At 32.5% G+C, this 22,755-nt stretch overlaps 1 protein-coding gene across 1 annotated transcript; it reads left to right on the top strand.

Moving 5' to 3' along the window:
• The first annotated feature begins 128 nt into the window (after positions 1 to 128).
• LOC127702536 (dolichol-phosphate mannosyltransferase subunit 1-like) lies at positions 129 to 17,791 on the top strand. The gene is made up of 9 exons (XM_052206780.1): positions 129 to 245; positions 2,759 to 2,858; positions 3,294 to 3,327; positions 3,865 to 3,941; positions 4,485 to 4,510; positions 6,448 to 6,543; positions 9,075 to 9,143; positions 11,706 to 11,820; positions 17,667 to 17,791. Exons 1-9 carry the CDS (start codon positions 142 to 144, stop codon positions 17,769 to 17,771), a joined length of 726 nt encoding a protein of 241 aa, XP_052062740.1. The 5' UTR covers positions 129 to 141; the 3' UTR covers positions 17,772 to 17,791.
• The last annotated feature ends 4,964 nt before the right edge of the window (positions 17,792 to 22,755 follow it).

Below are 22,755 nucleotides of genomic sequence, written 5' to 3'. Positions count from 1 at the left end.
TCTTTTACATTTGCTTGTATGATTCAGTTTTAATAAACTTTAAATTAAATTATTATCTTGTTTTATGTTTTGATCGGAATACGTGTTCTAACAGTAAAAATATTGTTCATGAAAAATAGCCAGTCCCTAAAAAGTGCCAACATGGCTGAAAAGAAAAACAAATATTCTGTTCTCCTTCCAACTTACAACGAAAAAGACAATTTACCACTAATAGTGTGGCTTCTTGTCAAATATTTTACAGAGAGGTAACACAATCATGCCATGAAATGAATGAATCACTATTTACATTAAGTGTTGTAGAAAAAAATACATTTTTATGAATTATCATTATCTGACAACCAGTAGGCAGTTATAAATATTGTTTCTTTGCAGATATATGTACCATGCATTGATGCATTCAAAATAAACTTTTTCGAAAGAAAGGAAAAAAATTCTTGTAAATTATTGACAAAATATTTCTTAAAAACTTTTGATAGAATTTTTTTTAAATACTTGTTTTTAAGTTTTCCATACAGTCATGACAGTATTGCATCAGAATCGACAATCTTCCAATCAATATTTTCCTAGTCAAAAATCAAATATCTTTATGTCACAATGTCCTATGACATGCTTTTGCCAAAAGACCCCAACAGTACTGCCAAGTTTTCATGAAGCAAATGCGTGAGATTTGGCCAAAATTGTAAAGATCAAAGAGAAAAAACAATAGATCAAAGGAAAATGCAGCCAAATATGCATGAAAATGCGTGAGTCTCACGGTAATAGCGTGAGACTTGGCAGCCCTGCCCCAAGCCAACTGGGGCAGTTCATTCATAAAACTGAAATTGGAAAGTCATCTGAGTATGTTGGATTTAGAAAAGTTTGATACATACCTATACAGGCCACTAAATATTCATTTTACCAAATAAACTCGTACCTATTGATGTTTTAAAATGTACTGCACTTGTTTCTGACAGCAGATCCCAATATATAATTATTCTCAGATCTTAAACCTCTCCATATGTAAAATAAAAAAAGACACTGTACATTGATTTAACCATAATATACAGAACATAAACTGTTAACACAGAGATATGTCTCCCCTTTTTGTAATTTTGATAATGCAAATGTTGAAATTGAAATAGCAATACTTTAACATGCAAGTAATGCAAATATTCAAAGTCAATGAACCATGACTGAAGGTACATGGCTAAACAATCTCCATGGAAATGAGATGTGCCAATTCTAATACAACTGCATACCCAATACCACTGACTTATCATAAGTCGTTCCCTTTAAACAAACGTAAACACAAACGTTAACTTGTGAATTATGTAAAAGTTTCAAAGTCAATGAACCATGATGAGGGGTGGGGCTATATAATGGAAATGAGACTTGCAACTGCCAATAAATTTGCATACTAAATATCATGACTTAAAATTAGCGGTTCATCTTAAACTGATCTAATCACAAACTAATACATGTAAATTAAGCAAAAGTTTCAAAGTCTTTAGACCATGACAGGGGGAGGGGCCAAATATCTTTTAACAATATCAATTAACATTGGCCTACCACTAATGGTTCCCCTTGAACTGACCTAATCACAAACTAATACATGTAAACTAAGCAAAAGTTTCAAAGGCAATAGACCATGACTGAGGGGGCGGAGCCAAATAATTTTCATGGAAATGAGACATGCAAATGCTTATACAACTGCATTCCAAATATCATTGACCTATAGCTACCACTAGTGATTCACCATAAACTGACCTAATCACAAACTAATACATGTAAACTGAGCAAAAGTTTCAAAGTCAATAGACCATGACTGAGGGGACAGGGCTAAATAATCTCCGTGGAAATGAATTGTGCCAATGTTAATACAACTGCATACCAAATATCATTGACCTACCACTAATGGTTCACCATAAACTAGACCTAATCACAAACTAATACATTGTTGACGCCGCCGCCACCGCCGGAAACAGCATACCTATCATACCATCAAGGCGAGACAAAAATCAGAAAAAAAGGAAATAAAATTAGCTATTAATATATTTTATAATTTTTTATTTGTATCAGTGCCCAGCAGTTATGATCAATATGTTGAAGTAGTGCTCAACTATAAATAAGAAGAAACGAATGTGGCTACTTTGCAAATCTTTCAAAATAAATATCATGTTGAATAATTTGTACCATTACATAACCCGTTTAAATTGTTATGATGCTTTTGAATAATAAAAAAGAAGGATAACACGAAGCACCAAAAATATTGGACAGTACAACAGACCACATCAAACACTAACAACCAAAAACAAACAAAAGACCAACAACAATGGATCAGATTTAATACAATGTACATGCACAAAATGTTATGTGGTTCAACCAGTTTTACATGAACACTCCGCCCCCTTTATCTTCATTTGTATCTAACATGAATGAATATAAGGTAAAACACAGAATGAAAACCCTGCACAATCCTGTTACAGCTACCAACAGGATGACCATAAACATTTTGTACCACATGTATTTAATATAGACTAGGTCATGTTACTGTGTATGTAAAACTGCTCATTTTTGCTTCTTTTTTTTTACAACAAAACTGCTACTCACAGGTAGTAAAATAAGTATAATTTTTGATAAAGAAAATGACTTACTGGAAAGAACTATAGATATATTTGAATACATTTAATTACATATTGTATCTTATAATTTGGGGGAAATTTGCAACTATCCATACATCATGTACATATATAGCATGTTTGTATTTCTTTTATTGCAGTAAATATGATTTTGAAATCATTGTAATAGATGATGGCAGTCCTGATGGAACATTAGAGGTGGCCAAACAACTAGAGAAAATCTATGGCAAAGACAAAATTGTAAGTTATAACTTCAAATGCATTTCAGCAAGTTTTAATCCATATGGAGACTTCTTTTATAAAATGTTGTAACCCATATTTGTCTTATTGGAATTACAGTTACGATAAATAAATCAGCCTCTATATTTCAGATAAACATGATAAATTGCAAAATTTGAAAAAAAACATCTTCATTACATTTTTTAAGACTTTTGAAAACCATCAATATGGATATCTTTGAAATTGAATTTTATAGTTCAATCATCATTAATAGCCTGTAAGAAAACCTGTTTTGTCATCATAATTTAAATTTGAATGCAAATTTCTATGTAAGACATTTTTAGAAATACTAGTACTTTAATACAATATCCCCTTGTTCTGTCTTGTTCACTAATGCAGCCAGGTCCACATTTCAGAACCTGTAGTCTTGTTAATAATTTTAATCATTGTTTACAGGTATTGAGACCAAGAGAGAAAAAACTAGGATTAGGTAAATATAGAACCTGTTTCTTTTAACTGTTTAATACTCATTGATCATCACCGTGTTATCAAGCGTTAGTAAAATTAGATGTTCCAAGCACAAAATTATAAGTTTAATCATTCAGACTCAAATTTCAAAAACTTTAAATTTCATGAAATATATTGAAGTGTGACACCAAACTATAAGCACAGAAGAAAACCGATATAAACTGAAATTTAATTTAGTTGGTCTATTGACTGCATTCTACAATAAGAAATCATTAAACACCAGATTACGGTTTATAACAAATAGTGACCAATAATGGACATGACCCCAATTAGGAAATTCTTTTATGGAATTCTGTATGATAATGTAAATCCTATATGGGTCCTTCAATCTCTGAAAACAGTTTTTCATGAATATTTCTGTTATAACAAGAGGGAAGTCCATCATTTTAATTTAGTTGTGAGTGTTAATGCCCTTTGTAAGCACATGGTATTATATTATTATTTACAAACATGATTGTTTCATTATAAAAACTGCATATTGAATATTTCTATATTTCAGGGACTGCCTACATTCATGGAATGAAACATGCTACAGGAAATTTTATTGTCATAATGGATGCAGATCTTTCCCATCATGTGAGTTAAGTTTAGAAGTGAACTGTGTATGTACAGCTGTTAATTAAGGATAATTTGAGAAAATGACATCATTTGTGGTTTTTCTTCCATAAAACAAAATAGGCAAATTACAATACAATTTATTATGAACATGATGAAATTAAGTAATACGAGTTTCCTCCCCTTATCCATGTTATCTATAAAATTATGTAAAAATTTCTGAGCGAGTTACATGTACAGTTTTATGTTTTTGTGAAACATTTATATGCAAGTTTAAAAAAAAATATGGCAGCATACTTATGAAAATTCAGGCAAGTGAATTGTATTTCTATATCGTTTTCAGTAAAAACCACATCAAGCATTTGAAATTCAAATTGACTAGTCACTACTACAGTTTCTAGACACACCTTTGAAGAATTTAAATTATTGTGATATTAGATTGAAAAAAGAAGATAAAACAGTAAAGCATAAATATCTTTGCATATCAGACAGCCTGTTTAATTGTACTTAAGATTTTACGTCAATAGTCTTAGTCTAAGTTAAAGGGACTTTTCTTTTTTTTAGCCAAAGTTTATACCAGAATTTATAAAGTAAGTATCTACAAATATAATACTTTATGAAGAAGCCAACAATATACAGTAACATTGTCTGTAAATAAAAGATATCTATAAGATTGATAAAAACTTTAGGTATTGTTGTAATTCTATGTTGTTATGGTGCTCTTGTATGGAACTTTGCCGTTTAGAGATTTATCTTATGTACAGTGATTTAACAAAATAACAAAAGAATTATTGTAAAGTGGTTCTCAGAATGAAAGGAAATGTTGAGGATCTTAGGTAAATGGATAGAACCATCTAAGGTAAAAATTTAAATGATAAAAATTGTGCAAATTAGTTATTTTTGATGTTTTTTATGCTCTGTTTATATGTTTATACCATAACACCGGAATATTTGGTCATTTTCCTTATTATTTCCCTTGCAATGATAATTCATAGGCATATTATTTATTGTCTGTCTATGGTTACTCCTCCTATAAATGAACAGCTTTTAAGTTAGCCATAAACCTCTTTATTAAAGGACATTTTACATAAACTTTATGATAGATAAACACTATGAATAACACATGTTGGATTTTTCTTAAACTTCCTTGAAATGTTCAAAATTCAATTAAACTGGTCTATGTACTGCTTCTTGAGAAATATGGCTGTAAAAATTTATCAATTTTATAAAGATTGTAAAGAGAAAAATCCCTTTTTTAGTGAATAAAACGAAAAGTTATCTATAGAAATTAGTTTTTTGGAAGATTATTATTAGGATCAAAGTAATTTGAAGGAAGTAGAAAGAATTAAATGGAGAATGTGTCCATGGGACACAGATGATGCCCCCACTTGCACATAACGTTTTAAAGGGGGATAACTCGAGAACGTTAAAAGTGACACCACCCAACTTTGAATTTGATCTGTGTTTTGTTGTAATAAGCAATTAGTTTAAGTTTAGAGAAGGGAAACCAATTTTGGGATGTACGTATGGACGGACAAGGGTAACACTTAAAATGGGGGTTTTCTTGTTTTATTGCTATTTCACAAAATGGGGTAAAATTTTGTTGATTTTGCTTCCAGTTTGATTATCTCCCATGAAAAGAAGAGACTTGTTTTAAAAGTTATTATACCCCACAGAACGTTATAATGTTTTAGACCCGTCTGTCCATCGGTCCGTCCGTCAGTCCTGTTCTTGTTATCGCAACTCCTCTGAAACCGCACAACAGACTTTCATGAAACTTTGTAGATAATAAGGATATACTATGTAGATGTGCATATTGACAAGAATTACAATTCAACTTTTTTTCAAGGAGTTATGCCCCTTTGAACTAGAATTTTGGGCTAAATATACTACTGCAACAGTTTGTCATCGCAATTCCTCTGCGACCACACAACAGAATTTCAATAAACTTTGTAGATAATAAGGACATACTATGTAGATGTGCATATAAACAGGATATTATGGTTTCAAACTTTTTTTCTAAAAGTTATGCCACTTTGTTCTTAAAATTTTGGTCTAAATATACTACTGCAACAGTTTGTCATCACAATAGAAATAAAAAGATGTGTTATGAGTGCCAATGAGACAACTCTCCATCCAAGTCACAATGTGTAAAAAGTAAACAATTATAGGTCAAAGTACGGCCTTCAACACAGAGCCTTGGCTCACATCGAACATCAAGCTATAAAGGGCACCAAAATGACTAGTGTAAAACAATTCAAACAACTCCACTGAAACCACACAACAGAATTTCATGAAACTTTGTAGATAATAAGGACATAATATGTAGATGTGCATATCCACAAGAATTTCTTATCAGTTGACTTTTGTAGGAGTTATGAGTCTTTGAACTGTGGAATCTGGTGATATTTTGTTTGCCCAGTGGCAATGTGGGGGCGTGGGGTATGTGAGCATGCTCACAAAAGTTCTTTAATTTCTTGAATTTTGTATTTGTAACACTACCAATATTTACTCTTTTATCTTTTAGAAAACAAAAAGAAGGAGATTATGATGTAGTTTCCGGGACCAGATATAGTGGAGATGGGGGAGTCTATGGATGGGATATTAAAAGAAAAGTAGTGAGGTAATAGTTTAAATTATCAAGATGGTCTTAAATTTTTGAATATTCTATTGTATAATCAAATGTATTAATGATAAGGTCATGCTTTTCTCAGATTGTTTATGACGTCTTTACACTAAATCCGTAAAAAGGATAAATATCCAAGATTGACATCTATAACAAAGTTTAAAATTGGTGTAGAATTCTTCTTATAAAAATAAGGAGATATGGTATAATTGCCAACGAGACATCTATTTATAAATGTATTTGCTTTAAAATGAAGGTATGGCCTTAGGATGTCTCTGAAATGAACATACAGATACCCCAATTGTTAAGTATAAATGTGACATGAGAATGGATATAAAAAAAAAACCAAAAAATAGGAAAAACAACCTTTTAATCACATCTAAAAAGATGCATCATAAATATCCTAAAATACATTATACAACAATCAGCAGATATACTACACGATTAATGTATAATGTCCAAAAAAAAAACCCAGGTACACACTCACAGATAAACAGCAAACAAATATATAGTATAGGCAGCATTTAAATTTAATAGATAATTGTATTACACTACAAAAACAACAGCATAAAGATATGCTTACAAAAAGTATACATAAATTCATAAATAACAGTAGAAAATTTATGACCACAATAAAGTGCACAATAAACACCGTACAGGAGAGGGGAAAGATAATAAAGGGACATTCAAACTCTTAAGTCCAAAACAAACAAACAATGCAATGTCAAAATACGAAAAAATGACCAAACAACAATACACAAAACACAACATAGATAATCAAAGATGGAGCAACGAAAACCCCACCAAAAACTTGAGGTGATCTCTGTTGGTTTGAGAGGGTAAGCAGAATCTTTCCACATTTGACACCCATTGTGTTACTCCTATGAAATATGTTGATATGTTAGGCATCACGCAATAACGGATTGTTGAAGGCCATACAGTGGCCTATAATTGCTTACATCCACTGCATTTGAACTTTGGTGGATAGTTATCTCATTGGCAATCATACTACATCTCCTTATTTTTAAAATAAACTACAAACGGGTTTCCATGTCATTTGGTCGCTGGTGGAGAGTTGTCTCAATGGCAATCATACCACATCTTCTTATTTTTATATTTAAACAAAAATAAGAAAAAAATAGATTTTGCCCGCACAAAATAAAGTATTGAAAATATTTTTGACTGAATCAAATTCAAAGGATAAATGATCATTTCTTGACATCTAAACATAGAAGTTATCAGGGTTTTTCCCTCAAATTAAACTGCATAAAGATACAGCTATATATCCATTGTTTTCTGTACATGTACTATATAAGCGTAATTTGTCCTTATTAGAATTTGGTGTTGATGGGAGGATCTTTGTAACTCTGCCATATTTATTAATAATAATAATAATAATAATAAATTCTTTATTTAAAGAGGGTAAACTCAGTTAGTTACAATAAACTAATCTTCCCTGAGGCCCTCACATACAAATTACAATACAATCAAAAACAGATATTTACACATAGTTAATTTACAGTCAATTAGTTCAATGTAATATTACTAACATGATAAGATATAAGGCTGTTCAAGATGCACATGTAGTCAAAAATATTTGTGGTATTTGATTCTATTGTCAACTGTCATCCACCCAAGTTCTTTAAATAAGGGGGCTGAGGGGGATAAAGGATCTGCATCTTGAATTAATCTTGCTGCCCTTTTTTGGAGTTTTAAAATTCTTGTTATCCCTTCATTTTTACATTCACCCCAAATAATACAACAGTAGTCAATCAGGGGCAGAATATACCCATTGTAATATGTTTTCCTTGCATTTATATCTAAAAATTTCTTTATTTTAGAAAGAAGGTATATTCTGGATGATATATTAGCACAAACTTGGTCAATTTGATTTCTCCAGTTAAGTGTGCTGTCAATTTTAACACCTAATAATTTTTCACATGGAGAATTTTGTAATACTTTTGAATTTATTATCAAGTTTGGTTGATAAGTCTGAATTGATAGTTTCTGCTTTGTTCCAGTAACCAAACATTTTGTTTTATTTGCATTAATGAACATGTTATTCATTTTGCACCACTCTTCAACCCTGTATAAATCTTCTTGAATATCATCATGTATATTTTCTATGTTTTTCCCTGATTTATGAAGAGTGGTGTCATCAGCATATAGGTCTGTTTCACAATTTTCAATGCATAAGGGAAGGTCGTTTATAAATAGCACAAACAATAGAGGACCAAGTATAGAACCTTGGGGGACACCAAATTTTACATGTTGTTGTTCAGAGTAAACATTACAAATGTTTACCTGCTGTTTTCTGTTATTCAGGTATGACTTGAAAAAACTAACAGTAGCAGCAAGTATTCATATCTTGCCTACATTAATGGTGACATGGAGCTTGTTACATGGAAAATCACTTGCCTATTGTTGAAGACATTATGTTAAACTCTAGATTTTTTGTGTTGTTAAGTTGCTGTCTCATTTAATCTAAATATTTGAATTAAATAACCAGTTGTTTTTTTTTGTTTCAGTCGAACAGCTAATTATTTAACACAAGTATTACTCAGGCCAGGTGCATCAGATGTCACTGGTAGCTTCAGGTAAGACTTGATAACTTATCTTGTAACATGTACAAATGTAATAAATATAAGGACTTTACTTATTTTTAATGCTGTTAAATTTATTTTTAATTTCTTTAAACAATTTTAACAACTCATCTTAAGACTAGCTGCATTTAATTTGAAATACAACAAAATTTTGAATATTTATTTTTTTCGGAACTAACTTTTGCCTTTATTCAATCTGATTTCTTATGTGTTGTTGACAAATAAGTTATAAGGTTTTTATGTCGTTATTGCCAAGAAGCATGGAGATATAGTTTTTCCCATCTTTTCATCAATCTGCCATTCATCATGGTTTCCTGATGATAAATCTAAGGCTTTACATTGGATTACAACCTCATATGGATATATGATCACATATAATGAGAGGAAAATCCCTAGTGATTTTGAGATCACTACATCTAAGGTCAAAATCATAATAACTAAAAATAGACTGAAATAAACACAGAAAAGAGGGGTCTGGATAACCCCAGTACCTTTTATGTAAATGCAATCTTACTTAGGTATGCACTCACACTGAACAAGGGTACTGGGGGTAAGTTCTCCATTGATTTTAAGGTAATTTTGTTTTAGGTCAAGATTATAGTTGCTAGAAATAGCCTGAAATCAGTATTGGAAAGGAGTTTACATGAGATTAGAACTTAACTTAACATATGGTCACATATAGTGAGTGGAAGATTCTTGCTCATTTTGAGATTAATGTGTCCATGATCTAGGTCATAATAATCAAAATATCCTAAAATAAATTAAGGAAAGGATTTTCCAAATAACAACTCAAGAACCCTACATGGGATTGGTACCAAACTTATACATTAAACATATGTACCAAGTCAGGCTATTTCCAATAAATGAAAATTGTGAAAATAATTCCAGGAAAATTTATGCATACATTTGGTACTTTCTAATAGAAAGCTTTTCGTGAACAATCTATTTTTTCAGGTTGGCAGGTCAATAACGCTATATGTTAGTTGTAACAACATAAATTCCAACACTTTGCACATATATGATTAATTAGTGAAAGTAATATATGAGTGTAAGGTACTCTGTCTGGTATTTTTCCCTTATTAATTATCATCAAATTTATATAAGAGTTGTAAGTCACTCTTGATAATTTTATAACCTAATTAGTACATCAAAGGTTCGGTCAATTTCGCAACTAATCAACCGTAACATTAACAAGAAGTTTGTATACCTGTGACAAATATGTAAGTTTCCTGTATTCTATTGAAATTTATGTATTTATGAACAGGTTATCATTCTGACTGTTTATGAAATATTTTCTGCTGACTAATGATAATGACAGTTAACAATATATAGTTCAATGTGTCATATGTAAAGATAAAACAGACCAGGAGTTGCATATGATATAATTAAAAAAAATTATATAAATATCAAATTAATACAATTTAAAAAATGTATATGTAAGCTTATCATGACCATGATGACTATGTCAAGTTTTTCTTTATATTTTATTTACTATAAATTCAGAAATTTTTGCAAGGTTATTATTAATGCACATAATGCAGCTGGGTGAATATTTCAATGATAAGAACTTGCATTCTTATATCTGATACATACATGTATATCTGTATGCAGCTTTTCCTGAAATCGCAATAATTGATCTCAAATTTTGGTTGGTCCTGTTTAAATCACAATGATAAATACTGGCAATAAGTTATGAATTTACAATAAATTATAATTGAAATAGTGCTTTATACTTTATGTATTTTGTATGTTAGTCCATTCCATAGAACTTAGTCCATTCCAGTATAAGCAGACAATTTCCTAAATAGCTCAGGTTTTTGGCTTGGGAACTATCAGATTAGCTTAGCCTTAAGTAATACCTCTTGAGGAGTAGTCTAACTGATTGGACCTAAAACAACTATCAATTAGTTTTTTTATTCAGTTTATGACCAGAAGTGCATTTTAGGGAGCTACCATTTGATTTTTATGGAGGGGCTAGGATGAAATTTGAAAAAATAGGCAGGACAGGAGTTTTGAGTAAAAAAAAAAGGCAGGATGAGACACTTTGCAAAAAAAAAAGGCAGGATGACAATTTATGTAAAAAAAAAGGCAGGATAAACTAAAAAAAAAGAAGGCAGGACCGAATAGAGTGAAAAATAAAAAGGCAGGACAGAGATTACAAATTAAAAAAAATGCAGGACAAAATTTTTCATCCTAGCCCCCCCATAAATATCAAATGGTAGCTCCCTTATCTCATTCAACTTTAGAAAATGGTAATAGCAAAAATGATAGGCCTTTAAAAGTTATTTCAGTTGAATAATGTTGTTTGCTTACACCTTCCATTGAAATTGTCCTCATAGATTCAATTAATTGTATCACAAGCAATAATGCTTTCTTATGCAGAACAAGTTTAGTTGCATAAATAGCAGAAAAGAACCTGATGAATGAATTTTTTTTTAAATACCGGTATTATTTACTCGAACAGTCAAACAAGTTAGTCAGTTTGTCAGAAAACTATTTCAATTCATCATGGTTAATTTTATGTTCTAAGAGTAAATAGTTTTTTTTTTATTACAGGCTTTATAAAAAAGAAATATTAGAGAAATTGATAAATGCATGTGTGTCTAAAGGATATGTCTTCCAAATGGAAATGATCGTCAGAGCAACACAGTTTGGATTCAGTATAGGAGAGGTACAATTTTATTTATTGTCAATTGGATTCATTTAAAAGAGAGGCGAAAGATACCAGAGGGATATTCAAATTTATAAGTTAGAAATAAACTGACAACGCCATGGCAATAAAAGAAAAAGACCAACCGACAAACAACAGTACACCAAACACAACATAGAAAACTAAAGACTGAGCAACATGAACCCCACCAAAAACCGGGAACCATTTAAGTTGCATTGAATGACTGCGATGTCTGAGGAAAAGAAAAATATAATGTAACAAAATAGATGTAATTTTTACCTTTTTGATGAGGGGTGTTCCAGAATAAAATGCATGTGTTTGTGGGGGGGGGGGGGGACCCTTTTTAGCTCACCTAGCCCAATGGGCCAAGTGAGCTTTTCTCATCACTTGGAGTCTGTTAACTTTTACAAAAATAATGATCAGCAAGACAAGATCTACAAATAAGCCATAATGACCGAAATCTTCAGTTGACTCGTTATTTGAGTTTTTGCCCTTAAATGATAATTTTTAACATTTTTATGCATTTTTGCCTATTATCTTGAAACTATAATAGATAAATAAAAACTTTAAAAAAGAAAAATTATCAGCTGGATCAGATCTACAAATATGTAAACATGACTGAAATTTTAACTCTAATTCCCCTTTAATGATGATTTTTACTAAAAAGTGGCCATTGTTGAAGATGCAGGTGAGCAACACAGGCTCTTTAGAGCCTCTAACTTATAACCACAGCCACGAACAATATAGTTTTCTATATGATTTGTTAAGTTGTTTGACAAAAAAAACAACCACCCATCAAATTTTTAACATAACTTATTTATTTAGTGCCTCCCAATATCCCCACCACTTACACACATTCAATAATAGACCAGTCCTAAGGCATTTTGTCTATTAAGTTATATAAACACAGTGAGAAACTATTGAGGTTGGTTTTGTGTTTTGAACTCTTGTGGAAATAACAGGATTGAGGAATTAAGTGGAGTCCACAATATTCAGCTTCTCACAATGTCTACACTGTATTCAACTGTTATATCTTTCAAAATAAAGCTATCCACCTTTTATGATCTCTATGGTACAATGAATAAAATGTTTATTTGATAGTACATAATGTAGTGAGGCATTATGTTACTGGTCTACACGTACGTCTGTCCGTCCTTGTCCTGGAAATTCTATACTTCTGTCCCATATCACAATATAAAGTATTTGGTCAACGTAGTTTACAATGAAATTGTTGTCATGTCAACTTAAAAATTAATACATATGTACATTATGATGTTAGCTTTTGAAATTGTTTGTCAAATAACAGTTTTGCCCCCAATTTCATTGTCCACTGAACATGGAAATGTGTTAGTGTGAAACCTGTACATTCTCAAGTTATAGTTTTTGGTCAAAGAAATTAACCACAAGGTTGTGATCACATTAACTTGAAGCTTAGTACGCATATTCTGATGTGAACTTTTAAAACTATATGTAAGGGACAACATCAAAAGATTGATGTAGGATAAAAAACTTAATTCTCATAGTTAGGGGGTTGGGGGTCAAACTGGCTGCAAGTTTTGTTATCCTACATTGATTTTTCTGGTTGAAGAAATACATATGAAAGTTCGATCCTACATAGGACCTTTGGCGCTCTGATAAAAACATTTTGAAGGCCAACTCAAATATGAAGTGCATTAAACATGGAAAATTTTAAAAAGTGAACTGTATCATGGTATCTGTGTCATTGGAACCATAATTACATGGCAATTTTGAAACATTATACAGATCAACAAAGATTTGGCTTAATAATTAAAAAAACCTATGTTAAATAGAAAATTTGAAAGTCATATAGTATTCAGGGGAACGGATGAAAAATGACATATAGGATATAGATTTTAAATTATAGAGATCATTTTATGTACACTAGAAATCATTGATTTTTCCATGGCCACTCTCCATAGTCGGCACAATTGTACAGCTCACTCATATTTAAGCTACCATAAATTTACAGTTAAAATGGATCCCTACTTAAATTTTAAGTACATATCTATCAGTCAGAGGTCTGACATAAACAAGTCAGAATCATCTGACTTCCATAGGTCAGAAATAAACAATGATTTTATTCAAATAAGCGTTAAAAAATATTAAATATATCAACAACATCCAAACTAGATGCAATTCCCCATACTGGGTACATAGAAAATGTAGGTTTCACACTGACTGTAGTGTGTGTAAAAAATAATTACTAGTATTAATGTTGATGCATCAGCATTTACACATCAATATTTCCAGTCAGATATGCCCAAAGTCAATACAAACAGTATACTAGACACCATTCATTGTTGAGGAACCCCAAGGGTGAATGGGGAATATAAATATGATGACATTGTTTTCTTCTTCCCATTGTCAAAGAAACCCTTGCCAAATTGGGGTGTCCATTTGGTTGGTTGGTTGGTTGGGGGGGGGGGTGTATAAATTCACATCACTTCCATTCAGAATGGGGACGTTAAATCTGATAGCTTGTGAAAAGAGAGTGCAACGCTTTCTGCACATTAAGAACCCTTGCAACAACTCTTTGATGTGTCAGTTTGTGGCCTGATGAAAAGCTTAATTTCTGGCATTTTCCAATATACCCTAAATTTCCATTGGCATACCAAATTTCCATTCCAGTCAACCCCTTTTACAGGACTTACCTATTGTTAATTTGTTCTTGTCCTGAACATGCACGAAATATTTGCCACTGGATTTGATTTGATTTGATTTTTGGTGTTTTAACGCCACTTTTAAGCACCGCTTTTGGGCTCTTTCGTGGCGGCCAGTTTTTATTGGTGGAGGAAGCCGGAGTGCCCGGAGAAAACCACCGACCTTCGATAGGAAAACTGACAATCCTAGTCAATTAAGATTGGAGTCGTGTGCACCCGCACGAGCGGGTTCGAACTCACAACCTAGTTGACTGGCTAGTGATTACAGTAGTTACTACTTAGACCACTCGGCCACCGAGGCCCCTATTTGCCACTGGACATTAAGCAACTACCAACCAATCAATCAATCATTGTTGAAGAAACAACACTCATGATATTATATGCTAAAATGGATTAAAACATTCTTTCAGTGCAAATGTCTATACCAGTTAATCAATATTTTCCAATTTAAGTTACAAAGAGGGGTAGGGGTGGTCTTGGAAAACTCTATGTGAATTAAGTTTTTTATCCTACATTGAAATTATAGGGAATTTCAAGGTCCACTGAACAAGGAAAATATTGGTGCAAGTGGAGTATGAGTTTGGTGATATTCGGACACATATTCTTGTTTAAGTTCTGAGTCATGCATGAATTGGATAAAATATAAGAAAGAGTTAATGTAAGAATAGCTCCATAAGAAAGAGTTATTAATCTAAGAATAGCTCCAAAGTCAGCCAGAACATATGTAAGTGTAGTTAAGATTTCTGATTTTCATCTTTACTATACCATTTAGATAGTACATGTATCTAACTCGATTAAGTTGTAAGAGGTGATTAAAAAGTAAAACTATAGTAAAATGTTCCACAAATGGACAAGGGTCATCTAAGCTCAAGGTCACACAATTTACATTGTCAGAATCCTGAACATTATAAGTTATCAGTATATGTCATCAGTTATCAAGTAATAGATAGGTGTAAATGTGTACAAAATCAGATAGGGGAGTAGTGTACAAATAAAAGATAACAATTGTCATATAGATTAAATTCATGAATTTTTATTGATGCCTCTATTTATTAACTTTAGGGGCCTCGGTGGCCGAGTGGTCTAAGTAGTTACTACTGTAATCACTAGCCAGTCAACACTGAGGTTGTGAGTTCGAACCCCGCTCGTGCGGGTGCACTCGACTCCAATCTTAATTGACTAGGATTGCCAGTTTTCCTATCGAAGGTCGGTGGGTTTCTCCGGGCACTCCGGCTTCCTCCACCAATAAAAACTGGCCGCCACGAAATAGCCCAAAAGCGGTGCTTAAAAGTGGCGTTAAAACACCAAAAATCAAAAAAAAAAAAAATTTATTAACTTTATGGATTATTTGAATGTAGTTGTGAGTTGTTGGTTTCTTAAGGTTTGAAGATGTAGCATGTTTTTATGCTTTGTACTTTGAGAATAGGTTGTGTTCTGTTTTCTCCACATTTTCAAATGATTTTACTTTAAAAGACTGTCATAAAATTGTGAAGACTAATGACAAAACCTGTTTACCATTTCCTAGGCAGATATATGACCATTGCTTTTTATTGGTCCAATGACTTGACTAAACAGGCTATCCTTTACCAAGGGGGCATTGATTTTTATTCGTTTAATTACTTGACTTAGTCTGCTATCCTCTACCAAGGCAGAGATATGACTTTTGCTTTGTATTCGTTCAATGACTTGACTAAGCCTACCATCCTTTACCAAAGCAGAGATATGACCATTGCTTTTTATTCATTCAATGACTTGACTAAGCCTGCTATCCTTTACTAATGCAGAGATATGACCATTGCTTTTTATTTGTTCAATGACTTGACTTAACCTACTATCCTTTACCAAGGCAGAGAATGCTATGATTTGATATGTTATGTTTTTGCCAGTGATTTCTGAATAAACTATGTTTAATCAGACTGGTTTAATAACACTCAGTCTGGTGTTTAGAACATTTTCTTGATTTAATTATTAGAACGAGTTATTATACCCAAGGGTATAATATTTTTGACCCGTCCGTCCATCAAGTCTGTCAGTCGGTCCGGCAGTCCGTCCGTCCAGCTGTCTGTCTGTCCGTCCGTCCGTCCGTCAGTCCTGTTCTTGTCATCTCAACTCCTCTGAAACCACACAACAGAATTTTATGAAACATTATATAGATAATAAGGACATACTATGTAGATGTGCATATCGACAGAAAATTATTATTCAACTTTTATTCAAGGAGTTATGCCCCTTTGGCCTAAATATTCTACTGCAACAGTTTGTCATTGCAACTCCTCTGAAACTAAACAACAGAATTTTATGAAACTTTGTAGATAATAGGGACATAATATGTAGATCTGCATTTCCACAAGAAATTTTTATCATTTGACTTTATTAGAATTTTGAGTCTTTTAACTTAGGAATCTAGTGAGATTTTGTTTGCCCAGTAACAATGTGGGGGTGTGGGGTATGTGAGTGTGCTCACATAGGTTCTTTAATTTTAGAAAAGGAGAGATTTAAAAAATTTTAGGAATATACATTCGATTTATTTTCATCTATTTTAGACATAGGAAATTAAGAGCTCAACTTATTGTATAGACACCTGGCTATATGGAGCTACCATTTGATTTTTATGAGGGGGGGGGGAGGGGGCTAGGATGAAATTTGAAAAAAAGGCAGGACAGGAGTTTTGAGTAAAAAAAAAGAGGCAGGATGAGCAACTTTGCAACAAAAAACAGGCGAGATGACAATTGACAGGACCGAATAGAGTGAAAAATAAAAAGGCAGAACAGAGATTACAACTAAAAAAAAATGAAGGACAAAATTTTTCATCCTAGACCCCCCCATAGAAATCAAATGGTAGCTCCCTTTACATGTCTTGTTTTCTTTTGTTTTGTTGCTATCTCAAAATGCCAATAAAAATAAGGAGTCATAGAAAGTTTAAGGTGTATTTGTTCTAAGCAAATTTGTAAAAATTCAAAACAGCACAAAATGATCTCTTTCTCTCAATTAAATGACCCACATATGACCAATCATTGTTGACATTTACCTTATCAAATAATTCCAAGTATTAGCTGATTCTGTAGTATATGCTGCAGTGATTGACACAACAACAGATGCTATATATAGGTACAACATGACTAATGTTATCTAAATGTAAAGTGACTGCTGTTTTGTATTTTACAGGTACCAATATCATTTGTAGACCGAGTGTACGGAACATCTAAGCTTGGTGGATCTGAAGTGTTTTTCTTTCTTAAAGGACTCTTATATTTATTTGCTACAACTTAATCTAATAAAAATACTATTTATTCATTGTTATTTTTAAACTCCATGCTACAATGTTCAGTAGGGTATAATGTTTTTGACCCATCCGTCCGTCCCTCAGTCCATCAGTCCTGTTCTTGTCATTGCAACACCTATGAAACCACACCACAGAATTTCACAAAACTTTGTAGATAACAAGTGCATACTATGTAGATGTGCATATCGACAGGAAATAATGATTCATTTTTTTTTATAGGAGTAATGCCCCTTTGAAAATTAGAATTGTGGCCTTAATAAACTACTGCAACAGTTTGTCATCGCAACTCCTCTGAATCCACACAACAGAATTTCATGAAACTTTAATATAATGAGAACATACTATGTAGATGTGCATATCGACAGGAAATTATGATTTGATTTTTTTTCTAGAAATTATGCCAATTTGAACTTAGAATTTTGGCCTAAATATACTACTGCAACAGCTTGTCATCACAACTCCTCTGAAACCACACAACAAAATTTCATGAAACATTGTAGATAACAAGGACATACTATGCAGATGTGTATATCGACAGGAATGATGATTCAATTTTTTTCTAGCAGTAATGCCCATTTGAACTTAAAATTTTGGCCTTAATAAACTACTGCAACAGTTTGTCATCGCAACTCCTCTGAATCCACACAACAGAATTTCATGAAACTTTGTAAATAATTAGGACATACTATGTAAATGTGCATTTCCACAAGAAATTTTTATCAGTTGACTTCTGTAGCAGTTATGACATGGACTTTGTTATATCTGCAAAATACAGTTCATATTTGCAACTGCTTTAATCCAGAATAGGAATTTATTATACCACACAGAACAAAGTTCTGTAGGGTTTAATGATTTTGACCCTTCCATCAGTCCGTCTGTCAGTCCTGTTCTCGTCATCTCAACTACTCTTAAACCAAATAACAGAATTTAATGAAACTTTGTAGATGATAAGGACATACAATGTAAATGTGCATATTGACAGGAAAATATGATTCCATTTTTTTCTAGGAGTATAAATGCCCCTGTAAACTTACTAAATATACTACTGCAACAGTTTGACATCGCAACTCCTCTGAATCCACAAAACAGAATTCCATGAAACTTTGAAACTCGCTCAGAATCTTTACGGTAAAAAGCCATTTTGCACCTCCGGTTTTGATTTTCAATTAGAACTATTTTTGGGGTTTTCCTTTAAAAGTCATGGAATTTACCTTATCTGGAGGTTTGGTACCCATTTTGTATTTGCAACTCCTCCTAAGTCCTTATTAGAATTTATTGAAATGTTCTCAGAATCTTTATAATATATTGCTATTGTGCCCATCCTATTTCTTGTCTCGCCTGCCACAAAAGTCACAGTATGCGATACATAGGGATTACAATCAGGTGGCGGCATAAGCTATTTGTAGAAAGCTTTATATTACAGAGGGTACAAGACCAGGATGCTTCATATATTGTCATGAACCCCTATGTATTGGTAACAAAATTTCTGTGTGCCATACGTCCATTGTCTTTGACCTCATTTTCCAAGTTCAGGGACTCCTTAAAAGAATGTTTAGTTTTTTTGTCATGTGAATTTCTTACTTATTATGAGGATAAATATATTTGGTATATGGGTTCCTTGCAAGGTGGGTGTACGTGTCTGTCAGACAGGATTCAGCTGACCTCAATCTCAATCTCATTTCATGGATCAGTAATCAAGGTTAAAGTTACGTGATTAGGTCCGTTTCTCAAAACTATAAGCAGTAGGTAGGCTATATTTGGTGTATGGAATGATTGTAAGATGTACATGTCAGTCTGGCAGGTTTCATTTGACCTTGACCTCATTTTCATGGTTCATTGGTCAATGCAATGTTTTCATAGTTAAGTCTGTTTCTTAGTTACTATGAGCAATAAGTCAACTATTTGGTGTATGGAATGATTGTAAGGGGAACATGTCTGTCTTTCTGTTATCATCTGCCCATAAACTCATTTTCAAGTTTTATTGATCAATGTTAAGTTTCAGTACATTGGTCCTCCTCTAAGATACCATAAGCAATATATAAACTATATTTTGTGTATGGAATAATTGTAAGGTGTACATGTCTGCCCTGCAGGTTTCATCTGACCTTGACATCATTTTCATAGTTCATTAGTCAATGTTTAGTTTTCCTGGTTTAGTGTGCTTCTTAGATACTATAAGCAATATGTCAACATTATTTGGTGCATGGAATGACTGTAAGGTGTACAAGTCTATCTGACATGTATTATCTGACCTTGACCTCATTTTCATGGTTCATTAGTCAATGTTAAGTTTTTCTAGTTAAGTCTGTTTCTACGATACTATAAGTAATAGGTCAACAAATTTTGGTGTATGATGTATTTGTTAGGTGTACTTGTCTGTCTGGCTTTGTTTATCTGAACTTGACCTTATTGGTATTGGTCTTTGACAATGTCAAGTTTTTGTGATACTTGTAGTTAAACTTCATCTTTGAGACTTCAATTTATCAACATAAAATCAATCATGGTCTGTAAAGCAGGAAAGACATTTCAGCATGTGCACTTTTTTTTTAATAAATTATAGACTCTGCCATTGCTTTATGTTGCAGCAGTTGGTATCATTTTGTGAGCTTTTCTCTCAGTACCTCTAGTTCCAGTACTGATGTAGTAAAACTTCCATAGACAAGAAATTTGTGCTTAAAAGTCATGTGTTTAGAAAAAAACCTTAAAGCTTAGACTGCACATTGATGGATGGTTCTTGGAATGCCAGATATTATTGATGAAAAAACAAGACATGATTGCAACAGGATGATGTTACCAAGTCTCTTAAGTGCAGTCCCTATAAATGAATCACCCTAAATATCATTGAATTTATCTTGACCTGACAAATAAGAAAATATATGGTTTAGGGTTGGCGATCTCAACCATTTACAAGATATTTGAACATTATCAAATGGCAGGGTAAGGGATGACCCCCCTGGATTTCATTCTTGATATAACAAACAACAAAATATACAGTTTAGGGTTGAGGATCTCAACCATTTACAAGATATTTAAACATTCTCAAATGGCAGGGTGTGGGAATGAGCCCTAGAGACCAACCCAATTTATTATTCAATTCATCTTGCCATATCAAATAAGAAACTGTATGTTTTGGGTGGGGATCCACCGTTTTCAATGTATTAATTTACAGGGGTTGGGGATAACCACTTAGTACTTTCCTATCTTTCATTCAATTCATCTTAACATGACAAACAAGAAAATATACGGTTTAGGGAGTGGGGATACAAAGATATTTGAACTGTCTCAAATTGCAGCTTTGGGATGACCCCCTTGGGACTCGCCTTCTATATCATTTAATTCATCTTGCTAAGACCAGAAGATATATGGTATTGGAGTTGAGATCTAAACAATAAGCATAATATTTGAACATTCTCAAATGACAGGGCGTGGGGATGTCCACTGGGGACTCACCCTATACATCATTCAATGCATCTTGACATGTTTAACAAAAATATATGATTTGGGGCGGGGACCTCAACCATATGCAAGATATTTCAATATTCTCAAATAGCAGGAGGTGGGGATTACCTCTGGAAACTTGCCTTATATTTCATTTGATATATCTTTTTATGTAGAACATTTTCCAATCGTTAGATTCTCCCACAGGCATTTAAAGTATGGAGGTAAAAAAAAAATTCAGAGACAAATAAAGTAAATAGTTTTTTTTCAGAGACAAATGCCTATGGATTCTCCTTATCATTTACAGTTTTTTCTGTAATCTGGAAAATAATGTTCAAGGTCAAGGTCAAAGGTGATCATTGACTTTTGATAATTAAGTAGATATACAATCCCATGATCATTACTGACGACTTAATTTATCTATTACTTACTGTTCTCAAGTTATCAAATTATAACCATTTAAACATGTAAAATAAAAAAACACATAGGTTTTTATAGTAGACCCCGCCACCCCTTGTGATTCTTCAAACCCCCCCCCCCCCCCAACAAAATCCCAAAAGCGTACTTCAAGTAATCACTTCATAATTCTATATTTTACATTAATTTTAGCAGCTGTGTTCTTGACCTGGGAAATAAATTATGGGATCCTTTCCCTTTTCCATCATTATAACCCCTCCCCCCCCCCCCCCCAAAAAAAAAATAAGTATCAGCGACCTTACTTGACCTATAGGTATTAAGATCAATATTCTTCTTCCCTTTCCTATATATTCTATCGTTATAAAATTCATTCCAATTACGAAAAACGAAACTCCATGTTTCAACTAGGGAGACATTTGTTTAAAAGTTCACTTTGTTAACAGCGACCTTGAACTTTGATGTTGATGGATTTTGGATGGCTATTACGTCCAGTGGAAAGTAAATGAACCCAAACTCCCAATTGTACCGATCTACACTTATACATTTGCAGTTTGAACATTGATGAGGATCCATGAAAACTAAATAATTCTTGTTGCGGACACTGTATTTTTCTGTTCAATTTATAGCTTTCTGTACAAATTCTGGATATCAGAAAAAGGATTACTTTTAATATATAATCTGCTTTCCGCGCTACGCTATCTACTTTTGATAAGGATTAATTGTCTGAAATGACTCCCTTTTCTTTGTGGTTTAAGATAGATTTATTCATTGGTATAATATTAATATGGGGTCATATGGCCCAGTCTATTTAATAAAGTTTTATCAAATTCCCTATTACATAATATAGTATTTTAACGCTCTTAAAGTTGTTCAAGTAGACAGGACACCTGCACATCATTTTTATTATTCATTAAACCTCATTAACTGATAACTTTTCACAAGCCAGTTAAATTTGTTTAAAACAGGAAAATAATCGCATATACTATCGTTATTATTGTGATTTTAAAAATTTCTTTATAAATTGCATTATTACTTTGCTTTGTTTTAATCAAAATCATTTATAATTTATATATTCTTATTATTTTTTAGATTAAATTTTCTGCATCACACTTTAAC

This window comes from Mytilus californianus, unplaced genomic scaffold (assembly GCF_021869535.1).
Source record: "Mytilus californianus isolate M0D057914Y unplaced genomic scaffold, xbMytCali1.0.p SCAF_5, whole genome shotgun sequence".
NCBI lineage: Eukaryota > Metazoa > Mollusca > Bivalvia > Mytilida > Mytilidae > Mytilus > Mytilus californianus.
This window is presented reverse-complemented; position numbering and strand designations above follow the sequence as displayed.

Coding starts and splice junctions, on each gene's coding strand:
- LOC127702536 (XM_052206780.1), top strand. CDS start 142: ATGGCTGAAAAGAAAAACAAATATTCTGTTCTCCTTCCAACTTACAAC. Junction 2,859..3,293: donor TCTATGGCAAAGACAAAATT/GTAAGTTATAAC, acceptor CATTGTTTACAG/GTATTGAGACCAAGAGAGAA. Junction 3,942..4,484: donor ATGCAGATCTTTCCCATCAT/GTGAGTTAAGTT, acceptor TCTTTTTTTTAG/CCAAAGTTTATACCAGAATT.